Below are 27,812 nucleotides of genomic sequence, written 5' to 3' on the forward strand. Positions count from 1 at the left end.
AAAAATGGTGTGTTTCTCCTTCAGTCCAAAGGATGCCATTCGAGCACTGAAGAAGAGGCTGAATGGAAACAAAAATTACAGAGAGGTCATGCTGGCACTGACGGTGAGTGGGGGCAGGCTGGAATGCCTCAAAAGGGCAGAACCCTTTTCTTTTGTCATTTTCCTTTTCCTGGCACTCTCTTGAATGTACACACTCTTTGCTTTAACAGCCACTGCTCTGCCCTTTTCTTCTCTCCAATTGCCACCTCACTTCCTTGGGAAGAGTTACTGGAAGCTTTGCATAGTGTTTTTTGGATTCAGTTGATTTCTGCTTTTTTCTGGGCTCTTATCATCCTAAGTACTGACTGAGGAAAGTTAAAATAGCCCAAATGGGCCTGTTACCCTTTGGGGGTTTCCCTTCTACTGTCATCTCCCTGTGTCCTACTATCTCTCTACTCCAAGACAACGGCTGTGGGCATATCTGCAAGTAAGGATGATGAACTTGCCATATTTTCAGCTTCCTAAGTAGCTGATGCACAATTTCCCTTGTGAATGGATCTCTGCAGGAGACTTGCACTAATTTATGCTGATCTAATTTCACTCAATAAAGTGTAAATTATATTCTTTGCATTTAGGCAGCACTGCTAGGTTGTGAGATAATTTGCCAGTGACCTTTCCTACTGATGACTTTAGCTAGAGGTTTCCTGGGTAATGCAGCACTCCTGAACGCATGGTGCTGGGCAGGCTCTGCACCGCAGTGGTCTGAGGAACGAGCAGCAGTAACTAGATCGAGTTATACTGCTGTAGGTAGGTGATCTGTATGATTCTTTCACAGAGCTCTTGTTGCATCTCCCTGACGAAGCATGACTGTGCTTTCTGTCTTCTTGCCATTTCCTATTCTGGATTGTCATTTTGACAGATTACCAAAGACCAAACCATGAGATTATCCATTGTGCAGGAAAGAGTGAAATTCATCAGAAATGAGTCCGTGTCATCAGGGCTGATGAAAGTAGCTGAAGTAGGAGAGTAATTACAGACTCCTCAGATAGAGAGTTGCAGTGGTTATTAGGCATGGCTGTAAGGAGAAGTGACGCATTGGATTTATCTCCATGCTAATCATGTTCTTCAGAGAAAAATCAACAGCTGTTCTTCCATGGCAGTTGAATGGCAAGTGGAAGGTGCCTCTAGCTAGGTTGCAGGGGGAAAATGTGTCAAAGTATAACCTGTCAGAGCATTCACAAGGGAGTGTTTTGAATGACTGAAGATCACTCACCTGAATTCCCAACTCTAAAACATAGCTTATAGCTCAGAGCAACTGGGTCCAGCTGTGTTCCAGGTACATAGAAAATGGTGGAGTGCCACAGCATGATAATATCTCACTGTGACAGGATGTCCTCTGTCTTACCCGCTCATGATGTGATGCGATGTACTTAGCTGTTCAGCTGTGCAGGTTGGAAAGTTCTGCTTTGAAGGGGAAGAAACTTGATATTTCTTTACCTTGGAAACAGGCAAAGGACGATCACAAAAGTGCCCAATATGTTAATGGTGGGTGAGGTTGTGTTGGGTTTGCGTGGCAGGGTTTTGGTGGCGGGGGGGCTACAGGGGTGGCTTCTGTGAGAAGCTGCTAGAAGCTCCCCCTGTGTCTGATAGAGCCAATGCCAGCCGGCTCTAAGACGGGCCTGCTGCTGGCCAAGGCCGAGCCCATCAGCGCCTCTGTGATAACATATTTAAGAAGAAGAAAAACAGTGAGAGAGAGCTTTTGCAGCCGGAGAGAGGAGTGAGAAGATGTAAGAAACTCTGCAGACACCAAGGTCAGCGCAGATGGAGGGGGAGGAGGAGCTCCAGGTGCCGGAGCAGAGATCCCCCTGCAGCCCGTGGTGAAGGCCATGGTGAAGCAGGCTGTCCCCCTGCAGCCCATGGAGGAAGGATGAGGGGGTGTAGAGATTCCACCTGCAGCCCGTGGAGGACCCCACGCCGGAGCAGGTGGAGGCACCTGAAGGAGGCTGCGGCCCGTGGGAAGCCCACGCTGGAGCAAGTTCCAGGCCGGACCGGTGGACCCGTGAAGAGGGGAGCCCACGCCAGGGCAGGTTTGCTGGCAGGACTTGTGACCCTGTAGGAGGGACCCCACGCTGGAGCAGTTTGCTCCTGAAGGTCTGCACCCCGTGAGAGGGACTCCATGCTGGAGCAGGGGAACGATGAGAGGAGTCCTCCCCCTGAGGAGGAAGAAGCGGCAGAAACACTGTGAGATGAACTGACCGTAACCCCCACTCCCCGTCCCCCTGTGCCGCTGAGGGGGGGAAGGTTGAAGCCGGGAGTGAAGTTGAGCCCGGGAAGATGGGAGGGGTGGGGGGAGGTGTTTTAAGAGTTGATTTTATTTTCTCATTCCTCTACTCTGTTTTGCCTAGTAATAAATTAGATGAATTCCCTCTCTAAGTTCAGTCTGTTTTGCTCGTGACGATAACTAGTGAGTGATCTCTCCCTGTCCTTATCTTGACCTATAAGCATTTCGTTATGCCTTTTCTCCCCTGTTTGGTGAAGCAGGGGAGTGAGCACTGCGTGGCACCCAGCTACTGGCTGGGGCTAAACCACGTCAGAGGTACATCTAGATGTGTGTGTAGAGAGGATGCTTTTTGATAAAATTAGGGAAGAAAAGAAGAACTAAGAGTATAAGTGTAATTATTTATCCTCTATCTTCTCTCCCTCCCATCAAAAGTTTTAAAATGATAATAAAAAAAAAAAATCAGAAACCAACCACATAGGTGCTGTGTGTGTGTGATCAAGCTTTGCTCCAACAATGAATGTTTTTTTGTGTGTATGTAGGTGTTGGAGACCTGTGTGAAGAACTGCGGCCATCGCTTTCATGTCTTAGTAGCAAACCGTGACTTCATAGATGGTGTTCTGGTGAAAATCATCTCGCCCAAGAATAATCCCCCCACTATTGTACAGGATAAAGTACTAGCACTGATTCAGGTACACAGCTTGTCTCTGCTTCCATATGTTGCTGCCTGAAATAAAGACTGTCTGCTTCAGTGCTACGCATCACTAAACATGCTGTCATCATTAAAAATGTGGCAAGTTTTTTATATGTAAAAACAAACAATATATCCAGACTGGCAGGGAAGAGCAGACATGCACACGCATAGATATTTTATCCAGGCAGAAATGTCTGGATTCTAGTTGGAGATGTACCACTCTAAAACAAAAGGACTTAATAAAAGATAAATGGATGGCTTTGCAATTTAACAGTCAAATGTAGAAGCTGGAGACCTGCTTCTGTGATGGGCTTGTCATCTGAGGCAAGGAAATTTTAGAGGACCATGCGTTTGCTGTCAGTTGCAGAACACTTACCTTTCTGCGTCTGTTTCCCTGACCGTAAAATGAAGCTGTTTCCCTCCATTAGAAAGCATTCTGAATTCCTTTTAAAGATGGTTGTAGAGAAGTAAATGACCATATAGGAGTTAAAATGTTTTTTGGTGTCTTTTCTCTGGTTATTGTGCAGTAAAAGTGAACTGTCAGATCCTTGCCTGCAGTGGGGAAGTTGAGACATAGGCCTGTCTGCCACTTCTTCTTCTGCGCAGCATAACAATAAACAGCCATGTTAATTCCACAAACCATTAGCAACACATGAGGAAACATTGGTGCCTGCCTAGAGGAAATTTGACAATTATAGGAAGCTTTATCACTAAGCTCCTACAGGCTATTGCATACACCAGAGACTAAAAGACACTGCATATTTAAAATGATATAAACCTGCTGCAGTGTTTCTTGTGGGTAGGTATTTACAAATGCGCAGCATAGTTTTCCAGATATACTTCTGATTTTGTGGCAAAGCATGCAATTGAATTTCTGCTGGTTTATTTGTTATTTGGATACACAGATAGGACATTGTTAGAGCATGACAATGTAAATAAGTGATTTCCGAACAGGAAATAGGCTGGGTGTGGGAAATCAGGTGGGCATTGCATTGGGGTCTGTGTGGTCCCTTTATTTCTGGTCTCTGATCTCAAGGCTTTGTAAAAAAAAAATAGCACAAAAGGAATGAAATTATTAAAAGCATTTCTTGTGCATCTGACTGAGCCCTTGGGTGTCTGCCCGCTTTGGTGGGAGAGCTGATGGATGCAGTGACCAGGAGATAAGGTTAAATACTGCTCCATAAACAGAAACTGTGCGTGTTTCCATGCTGTTTGCTCTGCTGCAGTGTTTTAGAGGATGTTGGGTCCTGGATTTAAGTGGATTCCCAGTCATCAGTGCAACTAAGAAGTGTTTGTAACATAACCAAAAAGCCACAGTCACTGCCTGAGTGTATTAAACACAGCTTTATCTGAGCAGACTTAGTGCAGAGAGCTAAAAGCCTCACTCTGGGTACTAAATGCCTTCTGGTATAAAAAGCCTGAGAATTATGAAAGTTGCCTGTGGGTGGGTTCTGTTAGCGTCTCTTTAGCTGGAGGTGGTAGGGGACTTTGTTTTCCAGATTGCCTGACAAGTTTGGAAAAGTGATTGCAGTCACTCATCTCAGCTGCCCTGTGGACACACACCCCCAAAATATTCCATACATCGTGACCACTTTGCTCAGCTTAGACTTTGCTCAGCTTAGACTTTGCTCTTTAGAGCTCCCTGCAGTTGGAGTTAACTCCCTTCCAGGGGGCTGATCTCTTCTCAGCTCTGCTCTGCTAACATTACGTTTATCCCCTTCTGTAGGCTTTTTAAAATTTGATATCAGGGAATTAATAAGAACAGAAATGAGAGGATTAATAGCACCTGAAAGCATGGAAAAAAGCTGTACAAACAGCGTATGTCTTCAACCATACAGCTCTTGTACTCCTGGGCCTTTCCATAGCAAGGGTAGATGAAGCTGCTGTCCAACTTCTTATCTAGAGACTTGACTGTTCTGAGATGTTGGGCATCTTGTGTCTCACTTTCTCAACCTACTTCCCAGTGTACATGAATTAGCATGTATTACATATTGCTTATCCTTCCTTCTTCACCTTGCTGAAAGGCCTTGGAAATATTCCTTATTGCTGTGCCTCTGATAAGAGCTTGCATATCACCTCAGGTCATATCACCTTGCTGCCAAGTAGCTGAGCACTGTCATCAAAGATGAAGCATGGGGAAACTTCTAGTGGCATGGTAAATTCTTTTGAAGGTACATGTGTAAAAAGGGTCCAACACTGGAAAAATTGTCTTGTGATGGTCACTCATTTAGGGGCCAGATTTGCAATGGTATTTAATTAACCTGTTTGCGCACACTGAGGCGCCAAGTGGGATTTATACAGCAGCATCCTTAAGTACCTACCTTTAATAGTCTGGCCCAAAGTCTTAGAAGGTCTGACTTCAGTCGCACCTCTGTCATACACTTGTTTGGACAATCGGCAGGTCTAAGCTCTGTGTGTAGCTCCTTATCCATAAAGCAGAGCTAATATTACTGTTGCCTAGTTGAATTGTAAGCTGTCTAGGACAGGGATTGTCTTACAATGTGTGTAGACAGCACTTGGGACAATAGCGCCCAGGTCCTGCTTGTGACCTCTGAGAGGCACACTAATGTAGATAATGCTCCCAGCTCAGGCAAAGAAGAATACTGATGAAAGTGTCTCCTTTCTCCAGGGAAGAGAGTTGCAGAGGAGAGAATATATTAAAAAGGTAGAGTGCAAATGAAGTGAGTTCACTACAACAAAATCTGTAGGAAGCCGGTGAAAGAGAGGATGCATTAGTACATCCTCCTGGGCAAACAAGCCTCATTAAAAGTTGGGGGCAGCAACGCAGCATACTTTTGCCTCTAAGTTTCTTTCTGAGTGATTATTAAATAGAGCATCCCTTGCCTAACATTTTTCACTTTTACTTGCAAATAGAGTTGAAGTGGGGAACACCATTATGTAGAAGCATCGTTCAGATGACTTCTTATGTAAATTGAAAATGCAGAGAAAACGCAAGGGTAGAGTTACTTGTACAGTCAATACCTCCGTCAGAATCAGGGATGGTGTGGAAGGTCAGTTCCAAGGAAACAGAGTGGCTCTTTGCAATTGGAGCTGTTTTCTCTGGCTCAAATAGGGCTGTTTGGACTTTCACTGCATCAGAACAGTTGATGCCATTAATTTACTCTTAACAAAGCTGAGAAGCAAACACAGAATTGTTAGCTTGCAACTGATAATAGATTGTCTCCTGAGCACGTAGGGCAGGAAATGCTCTTTCTTAGAATTGAACAGAATAGGAATGTAAGTTAAATATTAATATGATTTCTTATCTTGTTTTGTTCTCTTTGATTTCTCTCCTCTCAAATATAAAAAGTGGTTAAAAACAGCTTTTGAAATAAAAATAGTCAAAGAATTAGTGTAAAAGTGATGACTAAATGAATTAGGTTCAGAGCCCACACACATGTCTCGCAGTAGTTCTGGATCCAGCACACTGATACTCTGCCTCGCATATGTGGGGGTTTCGGGAATGCTCCGTTTCTGAGTCATAATATTTAAATTTTCCCTTCCCCTAAATTTTTAATACTTGGCTAATTTCCAGCAAAAGTGAAAGGGGGTAGAGGCTTTCTAGATATTATGCTCCTAGCAGCTTCATGAGTACAGGAGGCTGGCTAGTGAGGAGAAACACTTAGTACTCCCACTGAAGGCAAAGCTCAAATGTGAGTTGAAGTCTTTTTAGACATGAGAGAATTCATGTGGGAGAGACATGATGAGTGTTCTGGCTCTGGGAAATTCTCCCTTTAAACTTGTTCTCTCTGACACACTGGGGTGTCTAAGTGCTGGGTATGCTCTGTAAGAACCCAGGCTTCATTAGTTCTCCTGCTCATGGGGCTGCATGTTTCACAACATAAGAACCTCAGAAACTACCTGTTTTGTTTAAGTTTGTTCCAAGTAAAATACCAAAGAAAACATGACAGCTGTGTTTTTTCTTTGACAATAAATGAGGGTGTTTCACAACGTAATTGAGATTACCTAAGATTATTGTATGATTTTATGAATTTTGCTTAGATCAATTTAATCTTTCACAGAGACTTTTTTTGGTGGGTCATTGGCTATAGAATATGCAAGAAAAGATCAGCATGCAATCAAGTACTAAGTAGAGGAGATTGGAAGAGGCTTTCATTTGCATTGACAGATTTTGATGACATCAGGGGCTAGACATAGCTACTGGGTACTGAGTTCTTGTCTATTTTATATTTGAATAAAATGTGTACATGATTGTCTTAATAATATTTGCAGGATCTTTTAGACCAGGTCTAATGATTACAACTTCTCTTTAAAGTTGAAATACATGAGAGCATTTGTAGTCAGTATCTCAGGTCAGGGTAGAGCTGGAACTTTGTTTGGAAGGTTTATAGGTAATCCCTCATGTTTTCTAGGCTTGGGCCGATGCCTTTCGAAGTAGCCCTGATTTAACTGGAGTAGTGCATATTTATGAAGAACTAAAGAGGAAAGGCATAGAGTTTCCCATGGCAGATCTTGATGCTCTGTCTCCAATACACACACCACAGAGGGTAAGCTGCAGCATTGCAATTCCAGGGTTTTTTTTCTCGAGATGTCTAAATAGTGGGGTAAGTACTCTTCATTCCTCTCCCGTTTCTCTGAATTTGGCTCATTTTCTCACTCCTGGAAGGACTTTTTTAATAGTGAAAGGGCATGTAGGAGAAGCATAATGCAGCTATGTTTGACATGCTGATAAGCTAATGGAGTCTCCTCCTTTGAGTCAAACATCAATCTGAGAAGAAAAAAGAGTTTGGAGGAGTTTTGTACACTTGTCTTATACCACAAAACCACCAGACAAATGCAACTAATTTGTTCAGAGAGAGTCCAGCAGGATATATGTTTGAAATTTGCTTCTTTTTCTCAAAAGTATGGTTATTTCTTTTGGTGATAACCCTGAACCAAGGTCTGCCTGTTTTTTAAAGGTGTACAGGGTCTGAATCTCTCACTGATTTCATGGTAATATGAGTTCTTTATACCTCTGAAAAGTTAGATCTGTAAAGTTGACAGAACTGCTGCTAGGAAGTAACTTAATGATCACAGATGTTCTGATTATTCACTCTGAAAAATTAAGTTAATGAATCTTTGAAGTGGTAAATGCAAGTGATCAAGGACTAAAAGATTACAATTCTTGTGTCAAGATTAATTAAATCCAATATCTGTGTATCACATCATTTTTTGTAAACCTGCAACTTAATTCCTTGTTTAAAATAATTTATATTTTTTTATCTTTGGCTGTTGTTTTTATTTTGCTTCTCACCTTTCTTGTAAAGGTAAATTGGCCTAAATGCTTGTGGGTTGGGTCAAAAGATAGGGGCATGCATTTTTGTTGCAGCTGTCTGTTTGTGGGCTGGCCTGCCAGTCTGTTCTCGTAACTATACTGACCTTTTCCACAAGGTGCAATTATGTTCTATATTTGAGCGTATTTGGCCTGAGGTTGCTGACAAAGCAAGTGCTGTCACAATTCAGCTTTTGAACTCCTGTCTTTCTGATGTGGCAGAGTGTTCCTGAAGTTGATCCTGCAGCAAATATGCACAATTCACAGTCTCAGCAAAGGATGAGCACCAGTTCTTATTCTTCATCTTCTCCAATGGCGTATTCTGCTCCTCAGGCCCCAGCTCTGAATGTGACTGGTCCCATCACCGCTAATTCTGAACAGGTACTGGGATGATGATTCTTTTGAGTGAGACTCTTTCAGCAGATCAAATTAGAAACCAATTCGCAGAGGAACTTTCATTTTAACTCTTTTGACTTTGATTGCCTCCTAGGTTTGGTTCTACTTAGTAATCTTTCCTCCTATTATACTGTAAAATCTAGGCTTTCAATTTGTATGTATGGCCTCCTAATGGCAGCAGTTAGGAAACCTCACGATGTGATATACCAGTCCACTCAGTGGTTGTGCAGTAGTTTAGCAGTTATTCTCATTAGCCCCCTCCTTTAAAGGCACAGAATGTCTTGCAGATACAGGAGGTCTTGCTAACAGGGCGTTAAGTCTGCATCTGTAAGACCCTTGCAAATGCTCTAATATAGGATCTTCTTTTCTCTCTGCAAAAAGAGTAACTTCAGAGCCAAAGATCCTGCCCAAAATTTGTACATCTTTCCCCACACTTGAGTGAGGCACGCAAGGTGTACTGCAACCAAGGTCCGGTTTTAGCTGCTGTTTTCAATTGCTTCCCTTCCATACAAGCATAGCACATTTAGGATTGTGACAATAGTGAGCGGTTCTACAAAGTTATTTTCTCTTTCTGTTGCTTTTCTAAAATTCTTTCCTGGATAAGCTTTTTACATTTACATTTTTTTTCCCTGCTAGAATGTCTGGAGCCTCAGATATCAAGTCAGACAGAACCAGAGGTATCACAAAGTCAGTTCTTGAAAATGATCTGCTTAAACCAACAGATTATGCAGTATTTTCCTGCCTTTTTACCCCAATTTAGATTGCCCGGCTGCGCAGTGAACTGGATATTGTTCGTGGGAATACAAAAGTGATGTCTGAAATGCTGACAGAAATGGTACCTGGACAAGAGGATTCCTCAGACCTTGAGTTACTCCAGGTAACAGTTTCCTAGCAAATACAATTCTAATCCTTTCTGTCTCTGAGTTTTTCTTATAGGCTGTGTTTTGTTGTAGTTCACTGCCTCAGTTTGCTTGTTTTACAAAATTAATGTGGGCTGTGCTTTGACCCCTTTTAGTCTCATCACTTGATGTGCTTCATTTGTTAAAGCTTCCAGTGACAAGGATTTCCGAAGTTCCCTTGAAACTTATCCCAGTGCTTTCTTCTCCATGTAACTAGACATTTTTCCCAATGTTGAATATAAGGTGTCTTTTACCACAAAGCAGCTTAAAATTGTGATAGGCTCTGTAAGCCCTGAGCATTTCTGCTTCTTTTGCATCCTCTGTCATCACTCATACAGTGGCAAAACATTCCTGGTCGCTATGCAAGAAAAAATCACTCCATCTTTCCAGCTGGGCTAAATATTGCTAAGGGTCTGTAGATTCTCTGCCACTCAAAATCCTATATATGAACTCTCTTTCCAGAAGATGTGCTATAGCTTCTCCTGAATGTAGAGGCTTAAGGCAGGCACTCAGGCGAAGTTTCATGCTGTCCGGAGGGTTAGACTGGGTAATCAGAAGGGCTTTCTTTGCTGGAAAGTCTCAATCCAGTGCAGCATTTATTATCGCAAAAGGGAAGACAGTTTTAGCTGAGCTCATGTCTCAGGCTTCATACCTGTTTCCCCAGGCCAATGGTAGCAGGGTGCCCTTTTGCCTGAGGAAAGTAATACAGTACCACATGCAACACAGATGAAGAATACTGTGATCTAGCATTCCAGCTGCTGCCCTTAACATGGTATTTGCCTTTTTAGAGCTTCAGAAATAGGCTTCTGTTTTGATCTTCCAGCAGGAAGGATGGGCTCCCACAGCAGTACATTTGGAGGAAGGCAGGGTATTGCTCTCTGTGATACATCAGAGTTTGAAATCCATCCAAAAACTGGTCTCTCCCATGCAGCGGTATTGTGTGTTTGTCTCGGAGCCATCATGGCAGCTGATGAGAGGCTTTGCAATAAAGAGCCTTTCAGTTACTGCCCGTCTGGGTCGGACTGCTCAAAACAAAAGAAGCTTCCAGGAAACCAAGACAGACCAAACCAGCGTAGAACAGTTTGCTTACATTCAGAAACAACTACTAACATCTTGACAGTGTAACCTTACAGCATAGCTTTAAGGTGAAAAGAACTTGATCATAAAATGGAGAGACAGCAACGATTCTTTATTCCAACTGGTTCCCTTCTTTGACTGCTGCATCCTAAATCTGAATCACAGAGCTGAGGAGAACCCGGTTTTGATCACAAAGGATGGTTAGTCTTTTGAAAGCTGTGAGCAGGGTGCTGCATGCAAGGACTCCTTGCTTTGAGGTTTATATAGCCCTCCTCCTTAAATAATTCCTGACATTTTCTCCAACAATCAAATGTAAACAGCTTGCTAGAGAGCCAGCTCTGAGCAGAATAGATAGGTACTGTCAGCCCTCTCGGAAAGGCAGCAAACAAACCTCTGAAATGTCACAATCTGCTTCTAAAGTGATGGGATCAAAACTGACATTGGAGAACACGTTCCTCAAGCTGTTAAGGCAGCTGGATTGCACTAGGTGAAATTTATCCAGAGCTTAGGATGTCAGACCAAGCAAGGAAAACAAACACATTTTTGCTTTCATCCCGAAGGTTGTGTACCAACAAGTCATCCTTGTTTAGTGCTGAATTTTTGCTGTGAAGTGGAGCTGGGGGGGTGGAAGATGACAGAGGGACATGCTTTAGTTGAAATGTCAGTGCTTATTGAAGTAAAACCGTGGGCCTCATCGGCGGCGCCATGCCATATGTCACATTTCTTCTTGTAGTTCCTCCTCAACGTACCGGTTTTGACCTTTGCTCTTGAGGCCTTTCAGGAGTAAAGAATTCTGCTAAGTAATTGGTGATGGAAGAGATGTCCTCGAAGCACTAGAATGCCTGGTTTAGGCAAACTCAAATCTAGATTTCTTGGCATGAGAGACTTCTAAAATAAATGCTCTTACTCTGTATTCTTTAAAATTTTCTTCTGAAACTCCCCAGTGCCTTTTTGCTGTCTCTTGTCTGTGGACTTGCTCAGTTGAAGGGAATGTCTCTGTGTATAGTTCAGCACTGAAGTGTGTGTGGAGTGTTCATCTTTTTATGCTCCTGCTCCTTGTTTTGTGTTCTCCCTCATGTTCTCAGTGGTTGGTAAGCTCTGTGTCCTCCAACCCTTCTCTTCCTAGCACACACTTAGCTACTTGTGGTAGCCCTGATGAACTTTTTCCCCACACTTGTTCTACCATGTGCATCTTTTAGGTTTTAAGAATGATACTGCCAAAAAGAGCAGATTGAATTTTCCTTGAAAGTTCTCTTCTGGAAAGCTGTTGTATTAATATGTTTTATTCTTAAAACAAATCACTAAAATACAGATATTTATTTTCTGAAGTGCTCAGAGTTAAAGAAGAATCAGGATGTTGAATTGTAAATAGGCTCTCAAGGTTTTATGCCATCGTCTCTTGAAGGGCATGTTTGATTAGATGTGCTTTTGGGTGACATTTAATCATGCAAAGATAGACTTGTCTTAGTGTTTCTCAGCTGGGGGATATGTTTGGCTGTGAACAGAGCTCGACTAAATCTACTCACTGCTAGCTGCTTATCAGAATGTGTGTGTGTGTACAATGCATTTCTCCTAGGAACTGAACCGAACCTGTAGAGCTATGCAGCAGAGAATTGTGGAGCTTATCTCACGAGTGTCCAATGAAGAAGTCACAGAGGAACTGCTGCATGTGAATGATGATTTAAATAATGTCTTCCTCAGATATGAAAGGTGGGGCAGCTTTTCCATCAACTGTTTACGTTCGTTCTGGGTTTTCACTTAAGTGTGAATAGGTCAGTTGACAAGAGTTGGCCATCTGGGCCAATGGTCCAACATAACAAAATGCAGAGAAACAAACCACAGAAAGCATTTACAAAATCTCTTTTTTGTGATGTTTCTGTTTCCATTGTTTCCTTTAATACTATGATTTATTTGGTTTTTGTCCTAGCCATTAAATTTTTGTGGGGCATATCTATAGAATGCAGGGTAACCGTGTGCAAAACTCTGAACTAGCAGAGACTTGAGTCTGCAAGTCCCAGTTTTGTGGTGCTGTACAGATGCAAGAACTTGGGAATGAAAATAGCACAGCCACAGTCGCTAGTTCCACTTGCTAGCTTGGGTTCTGCACAAATGCTTGTGCTACTTCATGGCTTAGGGAGGCTCCCGTGAGCTCTCGCTGTCTTCTCATCTCTGAGCTTTCTAGTTCCAGTACTGGTGCAAGGGGAGCTGCCTCAGGTGGGCACGACCTTCATGCATGTAAGAGTTTTGGTTTTAGGTAACACTTAAAATCTTGAAAAAAGCCTGTCTTGCACAGAGCTGAGGTTTTGAAGAGTTTCTGCGGGAATCATCCCCAGGGGTGGGACTTGGGTCATAGGACTTTCAACATGTTAGACAAAGGCGCTGTCAGCCACATCTGCTGCAGTAGGTGACACGTGATACAGCAGTCTTGGGAAAGTTTAATCTTCCCCTTAATGACAGGCCTGAGGAGTGAGGCACTAAAGAGTACCCTTTGTTCCTTACTCTTAGCACAGGGCTTTGTTTCTCAAGCCTTTAAAAATAAATTAGACTCTAGATCTGTGAATCTGTGCTGTCACGGCAAAGGCTGGAAATAAAACTCAATGGCCTCAATTTTGGTCTTTGATTTAGTTGTTCAGAGGAGATTGGGGCAAACTTTGAGACAAATCCTGGCTTTTTATGTGAAATGGTATGCATTTCATGCACGAGCATGATTCTACAAGTGACAGAGTGTAACTGTCACTAAGGCTCAGTCTGGTCACCCTTAATTTTTTTTCTATTTTCCCCCATCTGTGACTTTGCTGACTGGAGCTAATGTATTTGTAGTCATTGTACACTGAAAGGTGAGCTGAGTGATGTTAGTAAGCTACTTGCGGTAGAATAGCTGCACTGATCTGAGCGTTTCAATAAACTCCAGTTCCTCCTCTGCTATTCCAAAAGCTCCGCGTTGTTCATACTGATTTCTAGTATGGGTACCGAGCTCTGTCAGTGACTCAAGCAGGAGCTCTGGCCTTCGCTGTGAAGCTTTGGATGTATACGAGCGTGTGGTTCATAAGCCTTTCGGTGAGAAATAGGAGGTGAGAGGTGTCTTAGGTTTCCAGCTAAGGGAGCTGGATTTCCAGTAATAGTAGACACCCACAGTTTCCTAAAATTGAAATTTGGAGCTGAATTTGTTTTTGCTGCCTTTTAAGTCTGCATTTTCCTCTGTAACGTTAAGAAAAAACATTTTAGTTTGCTTGAGATTCCCAGTTGTATTTTGTCCATCTGGGAGAAAACCCACAGGATTCTATGAATATTACGGGGTTTTTACTGAAAAGAGAGGTTACATGTGAAACTGCTTTTAAATGAGGAAAAACTCTAACCTCAGAGAAATCATGATGCTTTTTCTGGTAAGGAAGTAGATCAGACTGGCCTCAGACAGGCCTTGGGAGGAGGTAGTTCCTCCTGCTTTTTTGAGTTCACGAAAGCTGGGTTTAGGTTTGCAGCCCCAGATGCACAGCTGGTTGGGGAAGGAGTAGAGAAAAGACCAGATCTGACTAGCCAGGCTTCTTTCCCTAAGAAGTATGAGGATTTTTATCCAACATCATTACTTTTCATTCTTGGAAAGTACCAACCTATTTAAACATAGGCTCTCACAATCTTTGAGCTGACCCAGAATGTTTTAAGAAATGAATCTCCTAATCATTGTTTCTCTTGCCATGCGCTGCCTGGGTAGGGCTGCGCTAGCATGCATATGGCTTCTAATTTACATGTATTGCGGCAAGAGGGAGCTGTTAAGGGGGAGTAAGACTTGCTGCGGTGCTCAGCTTATTTAGCTGGGAGCATCAATCTTGGTGCAGTTCCGCTTGTCCCTTGGCTCACGGAATAGTCTATCACGAAGCACTTAATGAAAAAAAACAAACCCAAAGAGAAATCCTACGTTGTTTATTCTGCATATATATTCTGCAAGATCAGATTAGTCAACTTAATATCCAAATTTGCCAAGAATGCAACTTCTGTCACTATCCTCCCTTTGTCCTGGCTTGGAGTTAAAGCTGTCAGGGTTCCCCCTTGAACCAACAAACACTAAGTTCAGTGGCAAGCATGTCATGACTTTGTTATAAACTTGTGTCTTTCATTGTTTATTGTTGGCTTTGATAGTCCATGTTGGTTTTGTTTGTTTTTTTTTTTTTCTAAACAGATTTGAACGATACAGATCGGGACGTTCAACACAAAATGCCAGCAATGGAGTAAGTACCCACTTCCATTTATTGTATCAGCAGCTACACCTTACTCACCATACTGATATCACTAGTGTCAGACTTTTTATCTGTCCAGCCCCCTGTCCCACCTGTAGTGGCTAATAGTGGAGACCAAGAAAAGACCATAAGAATGTGGCAAACCTCAAGTGTCAACTTTTAGCTCAGAAAGACACTACAGTAAAACATCTCTGTGTTTACAATCCCTGATGGATTTTCTTTCCTCTATTAACTTTTTTGATTGCTTTTGAGTCCGTGCAGACTTTGGCATTCACAATGTCCTTAAGCAGTGAGTTCCATGGTTTCACTACACATTTTTACATATTTATGTAAGTATGTATATGTAATAAATATTTTGTGTACATTTGAACAAGTCAATGATTTTTATTTGATCCACCTAATTCTTCTTCACTGTGTCTTACAATACCACTATTCAGATTCATTTTCTTCATGCCACTCATAATTTTAGGAACCTCTCTCATCTCCTTTTTTAGCAGCCCCTTTCCAAGCTGAAGATTTACAGTTCTAATTATTCTTTCCATGAAAAATATTTTGTAGTTGGTTTATAGTCTTCAAGATCTGAGTTCATGAGGTTTTTTGGTGGCTGACCCTTTTTATTGTGTACTCCTCACCAAAGTATCCAAGAGACTGGTCCATTTGGCAGTACGCAAGAGAGATTTTTTGAGGAAGCGCCCATTATTTTTTGGTGTTCAGTGTTGCACTGCAAGAACAAATCTCTGGCATATGTAACTTGCTGTGGTTTTTGTGTCCCGACAGGTACTGAATGAGGTGACAGAAGATAACTTAATAGATTTGGGTCCTGGCTCTCCAGCTGTAGTGAGCCCAATGGTCGGAAACTCAGCACCCCCGTCTTCACTTTCTTCACAGCTTGCAGGGCTTGGTGAGTACCTGATCTAAATAGTGCTGATGAACGTGAGGCTGCAATGCATGGACTTTTTCAAGCCTGACCAGTCTGTAGGTCTTGAACAGCATGCAGGGGCTGCTAGGCAATCCAGGTATCTGATTGTGGGAGCAAGTCTGAGCAGTTGCTGAGGTCCCTGTGACCAACCTGAATACCTAGTACAAGCTCTTAATGCAGTGGGCTGTTGGGATTTACGAGGACCTGTTTTTCACTTGTGGGTCAGGGAGTTTCTGCTCCCTTTGGCTCTCCACTACCTGATTAATGTTGCCATGTACCTTTCGGAAGGTTTGGGTACGTGGCTTACAGGATTAAGAAGGCTTTCCCACTCCCCTGCACTGTAGCAATCTGTAATTGGGAACCAGGCTGGCACTGAAGGAGGGATTTATAGACCAAAGGGGAGAGTGAAGAAAAGGATGCAGGTTCTCGTTCATGTTAAAACTTGTACAACTACTTTTATTTCTGCTTAGGTATAACACTCCATGAAATCAGTCTGGTCGATGTTCTTGATTCCCCTTCTACAAATAATATTTTAAATCTTTGGATGAAAGGTTTTATGAAATTGTTAGGTGGTTTCCATTAAATCAAACCAAAGATTGCTTGATAGGATCACTTGATTTGACTGAAGGTTCTCCACCTCTTTCAGCTCTGCACCAATATCATATCACTTGACTGTTAAACCAACAGTTTCAAATCAATAGTTGAGAGACAACATTGTGGAGAAGGCTAGTATCCATGCCCAAAATTTTGGGCCAAGTTAGCGAATAGTAAATATCTCAGGATGAGATTGGCAGCAGGTGCACGCCAGTTCCCAAATGCTGGCTTCTCGATGAGGAATACTTTTGGTGTGGTGCTTCCAGGAGGAATAAGACTATCTCTACATTTGTCCTTTAAGAAATGCATGATTAGCAGCCTCCAGCCTCTTCTGAACAGAATTGTGCTCAGTGCTACAACTGTTAATTAGATGATATCTGCAGCTGTCCTGCATTGTTAATGACTTCCTCTGTAACCTACATAGTCACAGCAGTGGTGCTTGCATATGGTTAGCAATTGATTTGCTTTTTTTGCCTCTGGTTGCAGACTTGGGTACAAACAGCGTCAGTGGCACACTCAGCTCTCTACAACACTGTAATCCTCGTGATGACTTCGACATGTTTGCGCAGACAAGAGGCAGTTCCTTGGCTGAGCAGCGAAAGAAGTATGTTGGCATTTGTCTTTAGCGCTGTTTGAGTCATGGCATTGCTGTTTTCAAAGGGCATAAATCTGAAACTTCTTGACTTCATTCCAGACTAAAAAAGTAGTTTGGATATATGTTTTTGGCTTTTAATCCAATCCCTATCCTGTTGGTCATTATTAGTATGAGCAAGTGGAGAAGTTCCTGCTGCTGGGCAGAGCAGACTGGCTGAGTAATTTCATTTGACTGTCTTAGTTAATGAGGTCTCTGGAAACTTGGAAATGAACTTGCCTTTACTTCTGCAGATGCTTCCCCTTGTAAAGGCTTCTCATCCTCTTCACCTGACCAGTGCATGAGATACAGGAGCATAAGGGTCCTTCACCTAAAGGTGATGGATATACTTTGGTGACTGAATTATTGTCATCAGGGGCTTGGAAACAGAATTACCATCGAGTTAAACTCTCCCTTTGGCCCAGCAGTCAAACTCTCACAGGCTGTCAAGGCAGTGTAGCTTGCCCGGCTGCCATGCTATCCCTAATTTGTTTATATGCATAGGGCTTGCATCTTTAGACCTGCAAATCTGGCACTTTAAAGGGCATTTAACAGGTCCAATTATTTTAATGTAAAATAAATCTATGCAATTATTAAGAAATCCTTTGATCCCTGTCAAGTGAGATTCAGTAAAAGACGCACTCAAGTATTTTTCTTCTATACATTATTTCTTGCCTCCTTCTGGATTCAGATTCTAGAGGATGTAGTGGCTACCAGCAGTCAGAACATCATGAATATCTTGTCTCAAACTAAGAAATGTTGTTGAATAGTTTAGCTCAGACCTTAACAGATTATCAAAAACTTACCAGCTCTGGAGGACTCAAGGCAGCAAATTTATTATGATCTTTTATTTGCAGTCATCAGTGTAGCTATTGGTACTGCCTCAGCTGTAGTATCAATGTTGAGAAGATGTGCTCTACTGTAGAGGCGTACATTACCACTGGAGATTTCAGGCTGGGAGCCCTAATGTATAGTCAGAAAGGAGATGCATTGCAGGGAGATCTAATGGAGGTCCCTCTGTCTCTTGTGCTAAATGAAGCGTGAAACTAGTCTTCCCACACTGCACCTCTATCTTCTTCTGTGAGCTAATGGAACAAGGAGCACACATCAGTCCATGATTTCACAAGGGAGGATTGCTATATCTTCCTTGGATTGTAGACTGCATAAATGGAGCAGCAGTAAAGATGTGAGTGTGACTTGCAGTGGTGTGTAGGTGAGAGCCTCTGGATGCTGTGCTTAGCACTTGGGAGAAGCCAGCACGCTGGAGGGGAAAGAGCTCCTGCGCAGGCATGCGGCTCCTCCCAGGGACTGATTTATGGGCAGGTGTTGGCGTCTACTTCAGCTCATGGTTCACCACTCTGCTCTGAGAACTGATGCTATTGCCTCTGTCACCTGACTGCTACATGTCCTTTTTGCATAGCAATTTAAGAAGCTTTTTAAAAATCCAACCTCTGTAAATGGTGCGCTGCTTTGTATGCTTCACTATAGTTGCTACTTACGTTTCATCTGTCTTTGAGTCTCTCTCTGTCTCCCCCCATGCATGCATCAAGTTCAGGCTTCCAAATGTCATCTTCAAAGCTTTGCAAAGCATAATCTGTAATCAGGCCTCTTTTCATAGTCCTCCGCTAGCTCTTGGACACGCTTATGGTGCCACATAATCTATTTGCCTACCTTTCATAATGCCAGTCTTACTCTTTTTACTTCAACATGCTTACTGAAACTGACGGATAGTCTTTATACAGAGCACACTCCTCTTCTTGGAATGCACTTAGTACACTTGAAGTCTTGTTAAGAAAAGGAGTGTGCTTTCTGATTTCCAGGGGAGTAAATCAGAGTAGCAAGTGCGTTCTGCATGGGTGACTGCTGGACTTTCTTCTAGTTCTGGGGTTTGTTCCTGTCTTTCAGCGTGACGTATGAGGATCCACAGGCTGTCAAAGGACTAGCGTCTGCCCTGGATGTTCGGAAACAGAACACAGGAGGGGTAGGTTGTTGCTCTGCGTTTTGTTATCTGAAGCCGTGTGTGGAATCCAAGCTGTAGGCAGATGCTTTGACCGAGACTTCTCATTCTGTATTCCAGTGACATGCTAATACTGGCTATTTTGAAATGGATATCTAGGAGCAAGTACTTGCTCGGTAATGATCTCTGAAGAGCTGCTACTTAGCACACCAGCCTAAAAGACTTCAAAATCATAGTGGGTAATTTCTCCTGTGTTCTTGCAGCTTGCCTGGGGGGTCCAGCGCTTTGACTGGAATCACTGCTGAAAAGAATAAGTAGGGAACATCCTGTGAACGCTGGTGTGCATTTGTTTGGTTTGGTTTCGGTTATGAAACTTGTAGTCTTAATCTCTTAGACTTTGCTCTAAGTGCATGGATACACGAGCAAGTTACAGTGAGCCAAATTATGTAGACTTTTAATGCTTCACACGCCTTGCTATAACTGCCCTTGCATGCAGTCTGTTCTGTGTGTCCCAGGGCAGGGTCCTGCTATCTTGTGTGGGCAGAAGAGGCCCACGTGCTGTCACCTCACAGCAGCTGGTGCTAGAAACGTCTTTGAGAGAGTGAGCTTGGTCAGCTTTGTCCGCCTACCTTGGTGAAGGCAGAAGTGAAAAGAGCTTTCAGATCATCCCTCGACCCCTTTCTACCACCCTGCTTTTTAAAACTGCCCTGCTCTTTTGTACTCAGCTGTGCGCAAGTTTTTAAGATGACAGAGCAAGTTCAGAGCCTTTTCCTAGGTCTAATTTTGGTCTGTGCTGACCACTAGGGAGCATGGCAGAGCCAGTGTAGCATGGGAGAGCCAGTGCAGCATGCACATGCCTCCCTCCGGGGAGAATTGCCTCCCCATGCCTTGGCTGATCCCGCCCTGGTTCTTTCATAAGTTGAAATGGGAGTGTTCAGGGCAGCTGGCATGCCTGGCAGCTTGCGCTTTGCGCCAGGGAGAATTTGCGTTTGGAGCCAGCTGGGGTCAAATCACAGCTGCCTGCCTGGGCCACAGTTCAGTGGTAGCAGGGCTTCAGCAATGATTTCCTATGGAGCATCCCCCCACCCCACAAATCTGTCTGCTTGTTCCTGTCCCTGTCCTCCTGCAAAAAGGGGAAATTATAACCCAGGTCATCCCTCTGACCAGTTTCAAGCTCAGCCTCACAAAAACTCTTGCCAACAGTACTGACGGAAAAGGGGGAAGCACAGGGAGACAGGGCAGAACTGCATTAGGGGGTGAGAGAGGAATTCCTGAAGCCAGTGTGACAGCCCAAGCCCCCAGTATCACTGAGCTGTGTTATTGGCAGGACCTGGGAAAGGATTTGAGATTCTGCTCTTTGTTCCTGGCTAACCAAACACAAGCGGCTTGCATTTAGCTACTGGTCAAGGGGGCTGTATTCTCCATGTGGCCACGGGGTCATGTCCTTATTTATTAACACTTGTTCTCAGCCAATTCTGCTTGAGGCACCAATGCGACGTGTCATTCACACCAGCGTAGCTTGTGCTCTGTCCGATGTGTTGTCAGTTCAAAGGGCTGTGTCTAAGCTAATCTGACAGTCAAAATTTTGGGGGGCAAACGCTTTATGGGTTGTGGAACTTTGGGCTCTGAGATGTTGTAGAGACTTTCAGCCTCTTTTCAAAGGTCCTGATGACTGTATCGTATAATCAGAATAGCTTGTTTTGAAATGCAGTCTTTTGGTAATTGGTAAACACTACTTTTTGTCAAGTGTTGTGAGGCTTCTGGGTGTCTCTTCTTAAAGGAAATAAAAATTAAACTCTACTAAAGTTACCAGCCCTAGCATGTGTAGGAAAAAACTGGCAGCACTCAGTAAATGAAAGACATGCGTTAATTTGGGTAGAGAGCTAATTTAAGAACAGCTCTAGGGAGGAGCCAAAAGCTTCGCAACACATTCTTCACACACGTCTTGTTCCAGCACAGTTGTCCAGTGGTAAAATTCAGCACATCCGACGTTTCTAATGTAGTCATTCTCAGAATGGTCTGTAGAGAGATGGCTGGTCACGTGGCATTAGCTGTCTTTTAATATGATTTAGCAGCTGGAAACAAGAAGAGCTAAAAATACACTGTTTTCTTAATATTGCTTTTCCATGTTGGGAATTGCTTTTGTTGCCACAGAGTTGTTGCGTGATCACAACTGGGAGGAGAGGTGTCCAAGAAACAATTCTCTAGTGTTACACAGACAGTAGATGAAGTTGGAGTGATTTCCCCTTTTTTTTCTCAACACAAATACTGAAATGAGACATAAAAGATTACAGCTGATTCTCAGTTATCTGTGGTAATGGGGACAGGAGAGGTATCCCACGTATGTGGGTATCTGGGTGGAGGTACATAAACACGCCAGTTGTTCTCTGCTGAGCTAACCCAGTTCTGGCAGGGCTGGTGGGCTGGAACCATTGTGCTCTGCCGGTCCCGAGCAAGCTTCTCCAGAGCTAGAGATTACTCTGCATCCGGGCCCTGGCTCAGGGATGAGCTGCTGAAGGGCCAGGAGCCATCTTGAGAGTCTTTGCATTGCTGTGCCATGCAGTCTGCAGCCTGCACAGAGGGAACTGGATGCATCAGCGGTCCTTTTAACTTCTGCCGCTCTTAGGGGCAGTTTGAAAGACTGCCAGAACACTGCAGCAAACTGTGATTACCTACCCTCCTGCTAAACCTTATCGTTAGAGCTGTTGTACTGTTAGAGTTTAAGGCAGAGTCTGTGTGCTGAGATCAAGGAGGTAAGTGGGGTGTGCTGCAACTAACAGCTTTATAAACAAGGGAAACTCCACGGTGCGTAATACTAGTGTTTCCAGTAAAGTCTGACTGATTTTATTACATTGTAGAGCCTATACTTTTTCTTCTAAGAAGATGATAAACATCAGCCTCACTACTAGTCAATGATTTTTTTTTTTTTTTTTTTTTTTTTTTTAATATCAGCATGGAGGAAGTGCTAAAATTCTGTGAACTGTCTGTAGGAAGTGCAGAGGTCGGGGTGAGGTCTGTCCCTCCACGGACAGAGCTGACAGGCAGCAGAGGGGATGCAGCTGCTGCCAGAAGCTACCACAGGCAACTCTGTGTGTATGTATGTGTATATGAAGTTTTTAACTTGCTGCTGTTATATTACTTTATCATGGGTTGTTGCTATGGTTTCTCTCTTTATGGACCTTTCTGTTCTCAACACAGAGGAGAGGTAAAGGTGGGAACTCAGACATGGAGCCCATAGACAAGTGGCTAATTACACAAGGAATGGTGAGGACTTCACCAGTGAAGCGATTCTTACTGCCCACCCCAGTCCCTTTACCTAGAATAACCATCCTCCATTCACCTCTCGTCCTGCCCTACTGAACCACTTGAAATCAGACAGTACAAGGAGTTTTATTTCCCACCTACATCATTACCTGGGGCAAAGGGAAATATTTCACCAGTTTCTGGTTTATACAGCACGAAGGCCTGTAACCAACTGAATCATTTGTAGGATCCCACGTTACCTTCAGAAGAGGCCTGGGGATCCAATTGGTTCCTTCTACTGTCTTGATTTATTTATGCAGTATCCACTTTTCGAGGGATAAACACAAGTCTCATGGATCTTGTTCGTAAAGAGGACACTTTCTGCATGTCTTTAAAGCAGCCTCTTCTGGTAGTGCTTAACTTTGTGGTCTGGAATAAACATACAGAAGTTGTAGGATCATACCTAACTGAATTGACTAATGTAGGGATAGTTCTGTATGAAAGGAAGGGAATGTGAGAACTGCTACCCAGATTGACATCTTCCACCCCAGTCAGGGAATTACACTGGCATTAGGATTCAGACTCTGAAAGGTACAATAGCGTTTCTGGCTTTAAGGATTTAATTCCCGTGTCTAGTGATGCCAGTGCTCTGATAAAACCAGACTTCTGAAGATCACTGAATCTTTGCACGTTTTGACCTTGTTTGAAGTTGTCCTTCATCAACATGCTTGCAAAGAGAAGTTCAAAAGCCTGCTTTAAGTGCAGAAGTCAGAGGTAGGTAAAAAAAAAACACCTCAGCTGTGCCTTAAAGCCAAGTTCTAAGACCAATTTTGTATTTTTGGATGATGTAATCCATCACTTTAAGTGTTTGAGATTAGCACCATTAATGTGACCTAACTGTACAAAGTCCTTCGTAGGCAGTCCTGACTGCAGCTGAGTTCAGAAAGGTGCAGTGCAGAATTCCCTTTGGGCTGGGGTGTGCTTGCAGTGCCATGTGTGGGGCTGTGCATCAGGAGGCCCATGGAATGGGAACGCCTCACTCCGGGGAGAGCCTGGAATATCCCAGACAAAGCCACTCAGTGCTTAAAAAGAGAAACATCCCAGGGAGTTTAAGGTTGAGAAGATCCAGAGTGTGCAATATCAGAGTGCTCCAACTCTGTGAAACACTTTGCATTTCTTCTTCTAGACGTAGGGCTAATACAGATTATTTCTGAGGGCCAGCTTGTGAATTTGTCAGAAGTTTGCATGGCTGGTGCATGCACAGTGATTGGAAACGTGCATATACACGGTTGTATCTGCCTGCCCGTGCAAGCACCCAGAAGCAGTTCCGAGCCTGCTAGCACACGTGGCTAAGCCCAGCTGTAGGTGCCTGTCCTTGGGAGCCAGTTTCATTTCAGTGCTTGTCAGCGACCCACAGCTTGTAACATGAGAGTGAAAAGCCGTTAAGTGAGCAGTGCTTGCTTTGCCTCTGATACTGTTGACTGTGGTTCACAGAGGCTCTTGCTGTTCGGTGGCTCTGTTGCAGCCCGAGATGTACTACGCCACTGTTAGATGTTCATCCATAATGAATAATCCAGTGATTGGGTTAGTTCCTCTTCTTTGCCTTTCCACTGTTTACAGGAGCAGGGAAGCATGAAATCAGCACCCCTGCTGTTCACACCACTCACACCACTGCTTTATTAAAAAAACAAACACGATATTCGTTCATTGGCTTGTGGTTATTCAGTCTGGAAAAAGGATACTGCAGCATTCATGGAGACATACGGATTTGGGGAGGGAAGGGGGATCTGGCTGTCCAGCCAGTTGCTGCTCTTACAAGCCTGTCACCTTGTTTGTATGCTAAATATGAGAGAGAAATACCTAAAATAAAACTTAACTAATCATTAACTCCGTTTCTCTCTTAACTGGCTGTAGTTCTTAACCATATTTATTAATATGACTTCGTAGCACTTGCAATACCAGTGGAATAACTAGCATCCCAGGTATGAATTTGATGTGCACATTCTTTGGTAATTTCTTGCGCTTTTGAGATGGGGGGAAAGAGAGGTGAGCTGACATTGCCATTACCTGTGCCTGTACAACACTGAGACTGCTGAAAGGGTGTTCTCCATCTGCCAGAGTGGTGTTCACGTCCCCTATGCCCTGATGTTCTTTCCAAACCGTGATATGTTTAAGCTTAGGGTTAAGTTCTTCCCACTCCATTTCTGTGCATCCCGGTTCACCGACACACCTTTGCAGAGGGAGGCTCATTCAGGGCTCCGCATGTACTCTTCCCGTGAATTTGGCAGCAGTGTTTCTGTTTCAGCTTGATCTACAGCTCAGTTCTGCTGGCGAGGTGATGCCAGGACCATGGAGACACAAACCACACCTTTATCCATTCCAGCTATGCCTACGAAACTTAACGTAGGCAAAATGATACCTACAGAAAATGGTCTTGGTTTAATCATGGCTGAGGGACGTTAGCTGAGCTGTTCCAGTACCAGCTCTGTTTGCAGTGTAAGGTCTGGGTTCTTACAAGTTAGGCCACGCCGGTGTCGTACAGGGCTCTGTATGAGCAGCTCTTAGGCAGTCTTTAGCATAACGCCACCACGTTTTAGTGCAGGTAGTTCCAGTTCATGAGTTTGGGTAGCTATTGAGATTTGCATTGATGTATTTGAGAGAATAATCTGTCACCCCACTCACATGCCGAATGGATATTTGTTACAAAGGTGAGAAGCAGGTGTTGCTTAAGCCACCACATCAGGACATTTGGGACAGTGGCAGGGGAAGAATGAAACTGCACCAGAATTCACAGAAAGTGATATGAACAGCTTTGAGCATTGCATCCTGACCACCAGCAGCGTTCCTGGCCCGAGAGGAGATTCCCTCTGTAGTAAAGATACATAAGTAAAGATTAAATGAGACCTTCACTAAGATGTTGTTAATTAGTAAAAGTGGGATGCCACTATGTATGCCTTCAATAGAGAGATAGGATCTAAGATGTGGAAATGACTTAGGTAACATAAGACTGTTGAAATACGTCATCTTCTTGGAGACTAAAGTACTTGAATTGTGGACAAGCTGAGAAATAAATGTATGAAGATCTGATTTCTTCTGTGTGGTGGGACCCCTCTCCCTTTTGAAGGCATGTTTCCTTGTTCTGAAGACCACGTGGGCTGCATTACCTGTCCAGCCATGGCATTTTACGGAGCACTCTACAAGGACAATGTGATACCCCATGTGAACGAAGGCTTTCACTGTCTGGACATGTCTATCAGATCCAGATTGTCTGGTTGTTGTACGGGCACAACAGGCTGTGTTGGGGAACATTCTGCACCTGAGCTCTTGCCTTGCCTGGCCATGCGATGTGTAAACACAGTTACAAGTAATCAAGTAGCTAATTAAATCCTTACATGTAAAGTTAAACATGTTCTAATATTGAGACCAGGCAGCTATTTCAAGATCACAACAGCTTTAAATAGATAGTAAGACTGTAGTAGTAAGTAAGACTGGAGCAGACTGCTAGTGTACATTTTAGCTCTCTAATTCTGCCACTGTAGGAATGATAGACCTTTCATTATTATTGCTAACTAACGGGGGGAGTGAATAGCAGCTAACCAAGTGTTGGTGTCAGCTTTGTTAAACACCTAGAAAGGAGTGGAATTAACTAAGCTACTACAAGACAGTAGTCTAGCAACAATTAGCATGAACCTTGTTAAACATTTTAAGAACATTAATGAGCTCACCTAGAGACCTGAATTGTCATTTCATACCTGCTTCTTTTCCAGTGGGATCATTTTTAATAGAAATAAAATGTGATGATAATAACCTCAAACTGTCTTTTTAAGGGTAGAATATTGGATTTTATGACTTCTGAGGAAATATATTGGCAATACTCTTTGGCTTTTGATTGCTAGTGAGAACACCAACACAATCTGACTTAGATAAGTATGAACTTGAATTCCAGGTTCCTGTGGGCTTTGTGGGATTGAACGCTCACTTTTGTTCCCCCAGCCCTCCTTTTCCATTTCCCTTTCAGGACTGTTGAGATGATCCCGTTTGTAGGATTTTTCCAAAGACTAAATAAAAAAGGAATTTGAACAATGAGCCCAACTTTTAATTAAAGCCAGTTACTTAAAGTACCCAAAAATATTTTGTGACTTAATTTCCGTTTACTTTGAGTATAGACTTTTAAAAAAGAAATCACAATATCGTTATAAAAACAGCTCTTGCGGCCAACACTGACTATCTGGGGAGCTGTCTTGCCAAGCCTGAGAGCTTCACTAGACCGTGTATGTTTGCATAATCAAAGTATTAACAAGACAGTATCCCATGCTGGAGCCATTTCCATGTAGTCTGCGGCTGCCACTGCTGTTTGTTCCCAGAAATTGTTGTCTTTTTTTAATGTGTAAACTAGCTAATTTATTTTTACATTGCTTTTGTTGTGTTTTAGGGGATTAGTCTTAACAAAACTCCCCTCCACATTTTTCAATTTAGGGCTTCTGGAAGGGGTAGACTTGCCAAATACACAACTGACTGGCAAAAAATGAACTGTGTGTGGTCAGTTTCAAATGAAATATAAATGGTACAATGTTATAGTTAAAATATTTTAAAACTTCTACTTACTCTTGAGAGTTCCCCGCCCCTTATTCTTGAGCAAATTAAACCTGATACATTTAACCCATGTTTTATGGGGAAAATGGGGCTCAGAGTCTGAAGAAAGTAAATTGGAAGTTTGAGCATGGAAGGAGCAATAGATACAAACCCTTAGCTCTTCTGTAAGTGTGCTGGAAGTTGGGGGAAGCTTTTTGAAAGGTCAGTTCTGAATAGCAAACGGCTGACATGCTCAAATGTTTATCTTACAGCTCGCTCTGCTTCTTATATATGACCTGTAAGAAGTGTTCTTGCACTTCTGAGGTTTTTGTTTGTTTGTTATATAAAGTAGGTCTGTCTGAAAGTAGAATTTCTTTTTTTTTTCCTTTTTTTTTTTTTTTTAAAATCTTGCAAAACACAACAGTGCAGACTCCTATACTGCTGAGCTGTTCTTTGAGGACTCCTCCTGCAAACTCAAGAGCCCTACGATTCTCAGGAATCCATTGCTTGCTCAGTCATCTCTTGTGTTTTCAGGATAAGCAAGATTTGAATTGCTGTTCCTCCTAACACAGGGACTGCAGTACCACCACGCTTTTTAGAACAGCTGCTCTTATTTTATTCACAGAAAAGCGAAACCCTGCTATTTTCCTCCTCCCCTCCATACACATTTTCTTATCCTTAAAGAAACGTAAGTACCTTTCCGAGCTGCAAACTAACCAACAGCTCTGAAGGTTACACCTTCCAAAGCATTATTTATTGTGTGCAGTGTAAAGCAATACAGGAGAGCGACAGCAGTGAAACTTCTGCAGTAGGTTTTAGGTTGCTGTAGGCTGAATAAATTCATTGCTTTGTATCTCTGAAGCTAGTATTTTCCAAAGCTGTTAAACTAACAAGCCAGTCCTACAAGATGCAACTTGTCCTTGGGAAGGAACGTGTTGGAAGACGTCTACAGAGCCCTCCTCTCGTTAATAGCCATCTGGGCCAGCTCGCAGTAGCTTCAACACACTCTGTTAGCGTTGTTTGTGCATGATTCAGCTCTCCATTGCAAATTAAGAAGGGGCAATTATCT

At 43.0% G+C, this 27,812-nt stretch overlaps 1 protein-coding gene across 3 annotated transcripts in view; it reads left to right on the top strand.

The window, feature by feature from the left end:
* TOM1L2 (target of myb1 like 2 membrane trafficking protein) overlaps nt 1–27,812 on the top strand; it is a 54,981-nt gene that overhangs the window by 21,467 nt on the left and 5,702 nt on the right. For 2 of the 3 annotated variants that reach the window (XM_054843718.1, XM_054843719.1), the window contains exons 3-12: nt 25–103; nt 2,800–2,949; nt 7,325–7,459; nt 8,446–8,604; nt 9,380–9,496; nt 12,172–12,305; nt 14,770–14,818; nt 15,605–15,728; nt 16,827–16,944; nt 18,877–18,952. In XM_054843718.1, the coding sequence (XP_054699693.1) occupies nt 25–103; nt 2,800–2,949; nt 7,325–7,459; nt 8,446–8,604; nt 9,380–9,496; nt 12,172–12,305; nt 14,770–14,818; nt 15,605–15,728; nt 16,827–16,944; nt 18,877–18,952 (1,141 nt within the window). Of the gene's footprint in view, nt 1–24; nt 104–2,799; nt 2,950–7,324; nt 7,460–8,445; nt 8,605–9,379; nt 9,497–12,171; nt 12,306–14,769; nt 14,819–15,604; nt 15,729–16,826; nt 16,945–18,876; nt 18,953–22,126; nt 22,193–27,812 lie in introns of all 3 variants that reach the window. The other variant, XM_054843716.1, reaches the window with a different exon arrangement.

The sequence above is a fragment of the Grus americana genome, chromosome 15 (genome assembly GCF_028858705.1).
Source record: "Grus americana isolate bGruAme1 chromosome 15, bGruAme1.mat, whole genome shotgun sequence".
NCBI classification, from domain to species: Eukaryota; Metazoa; Chordata; class Aves; order Gruiformes; family Gruidae; genus Grus; species Grus americana.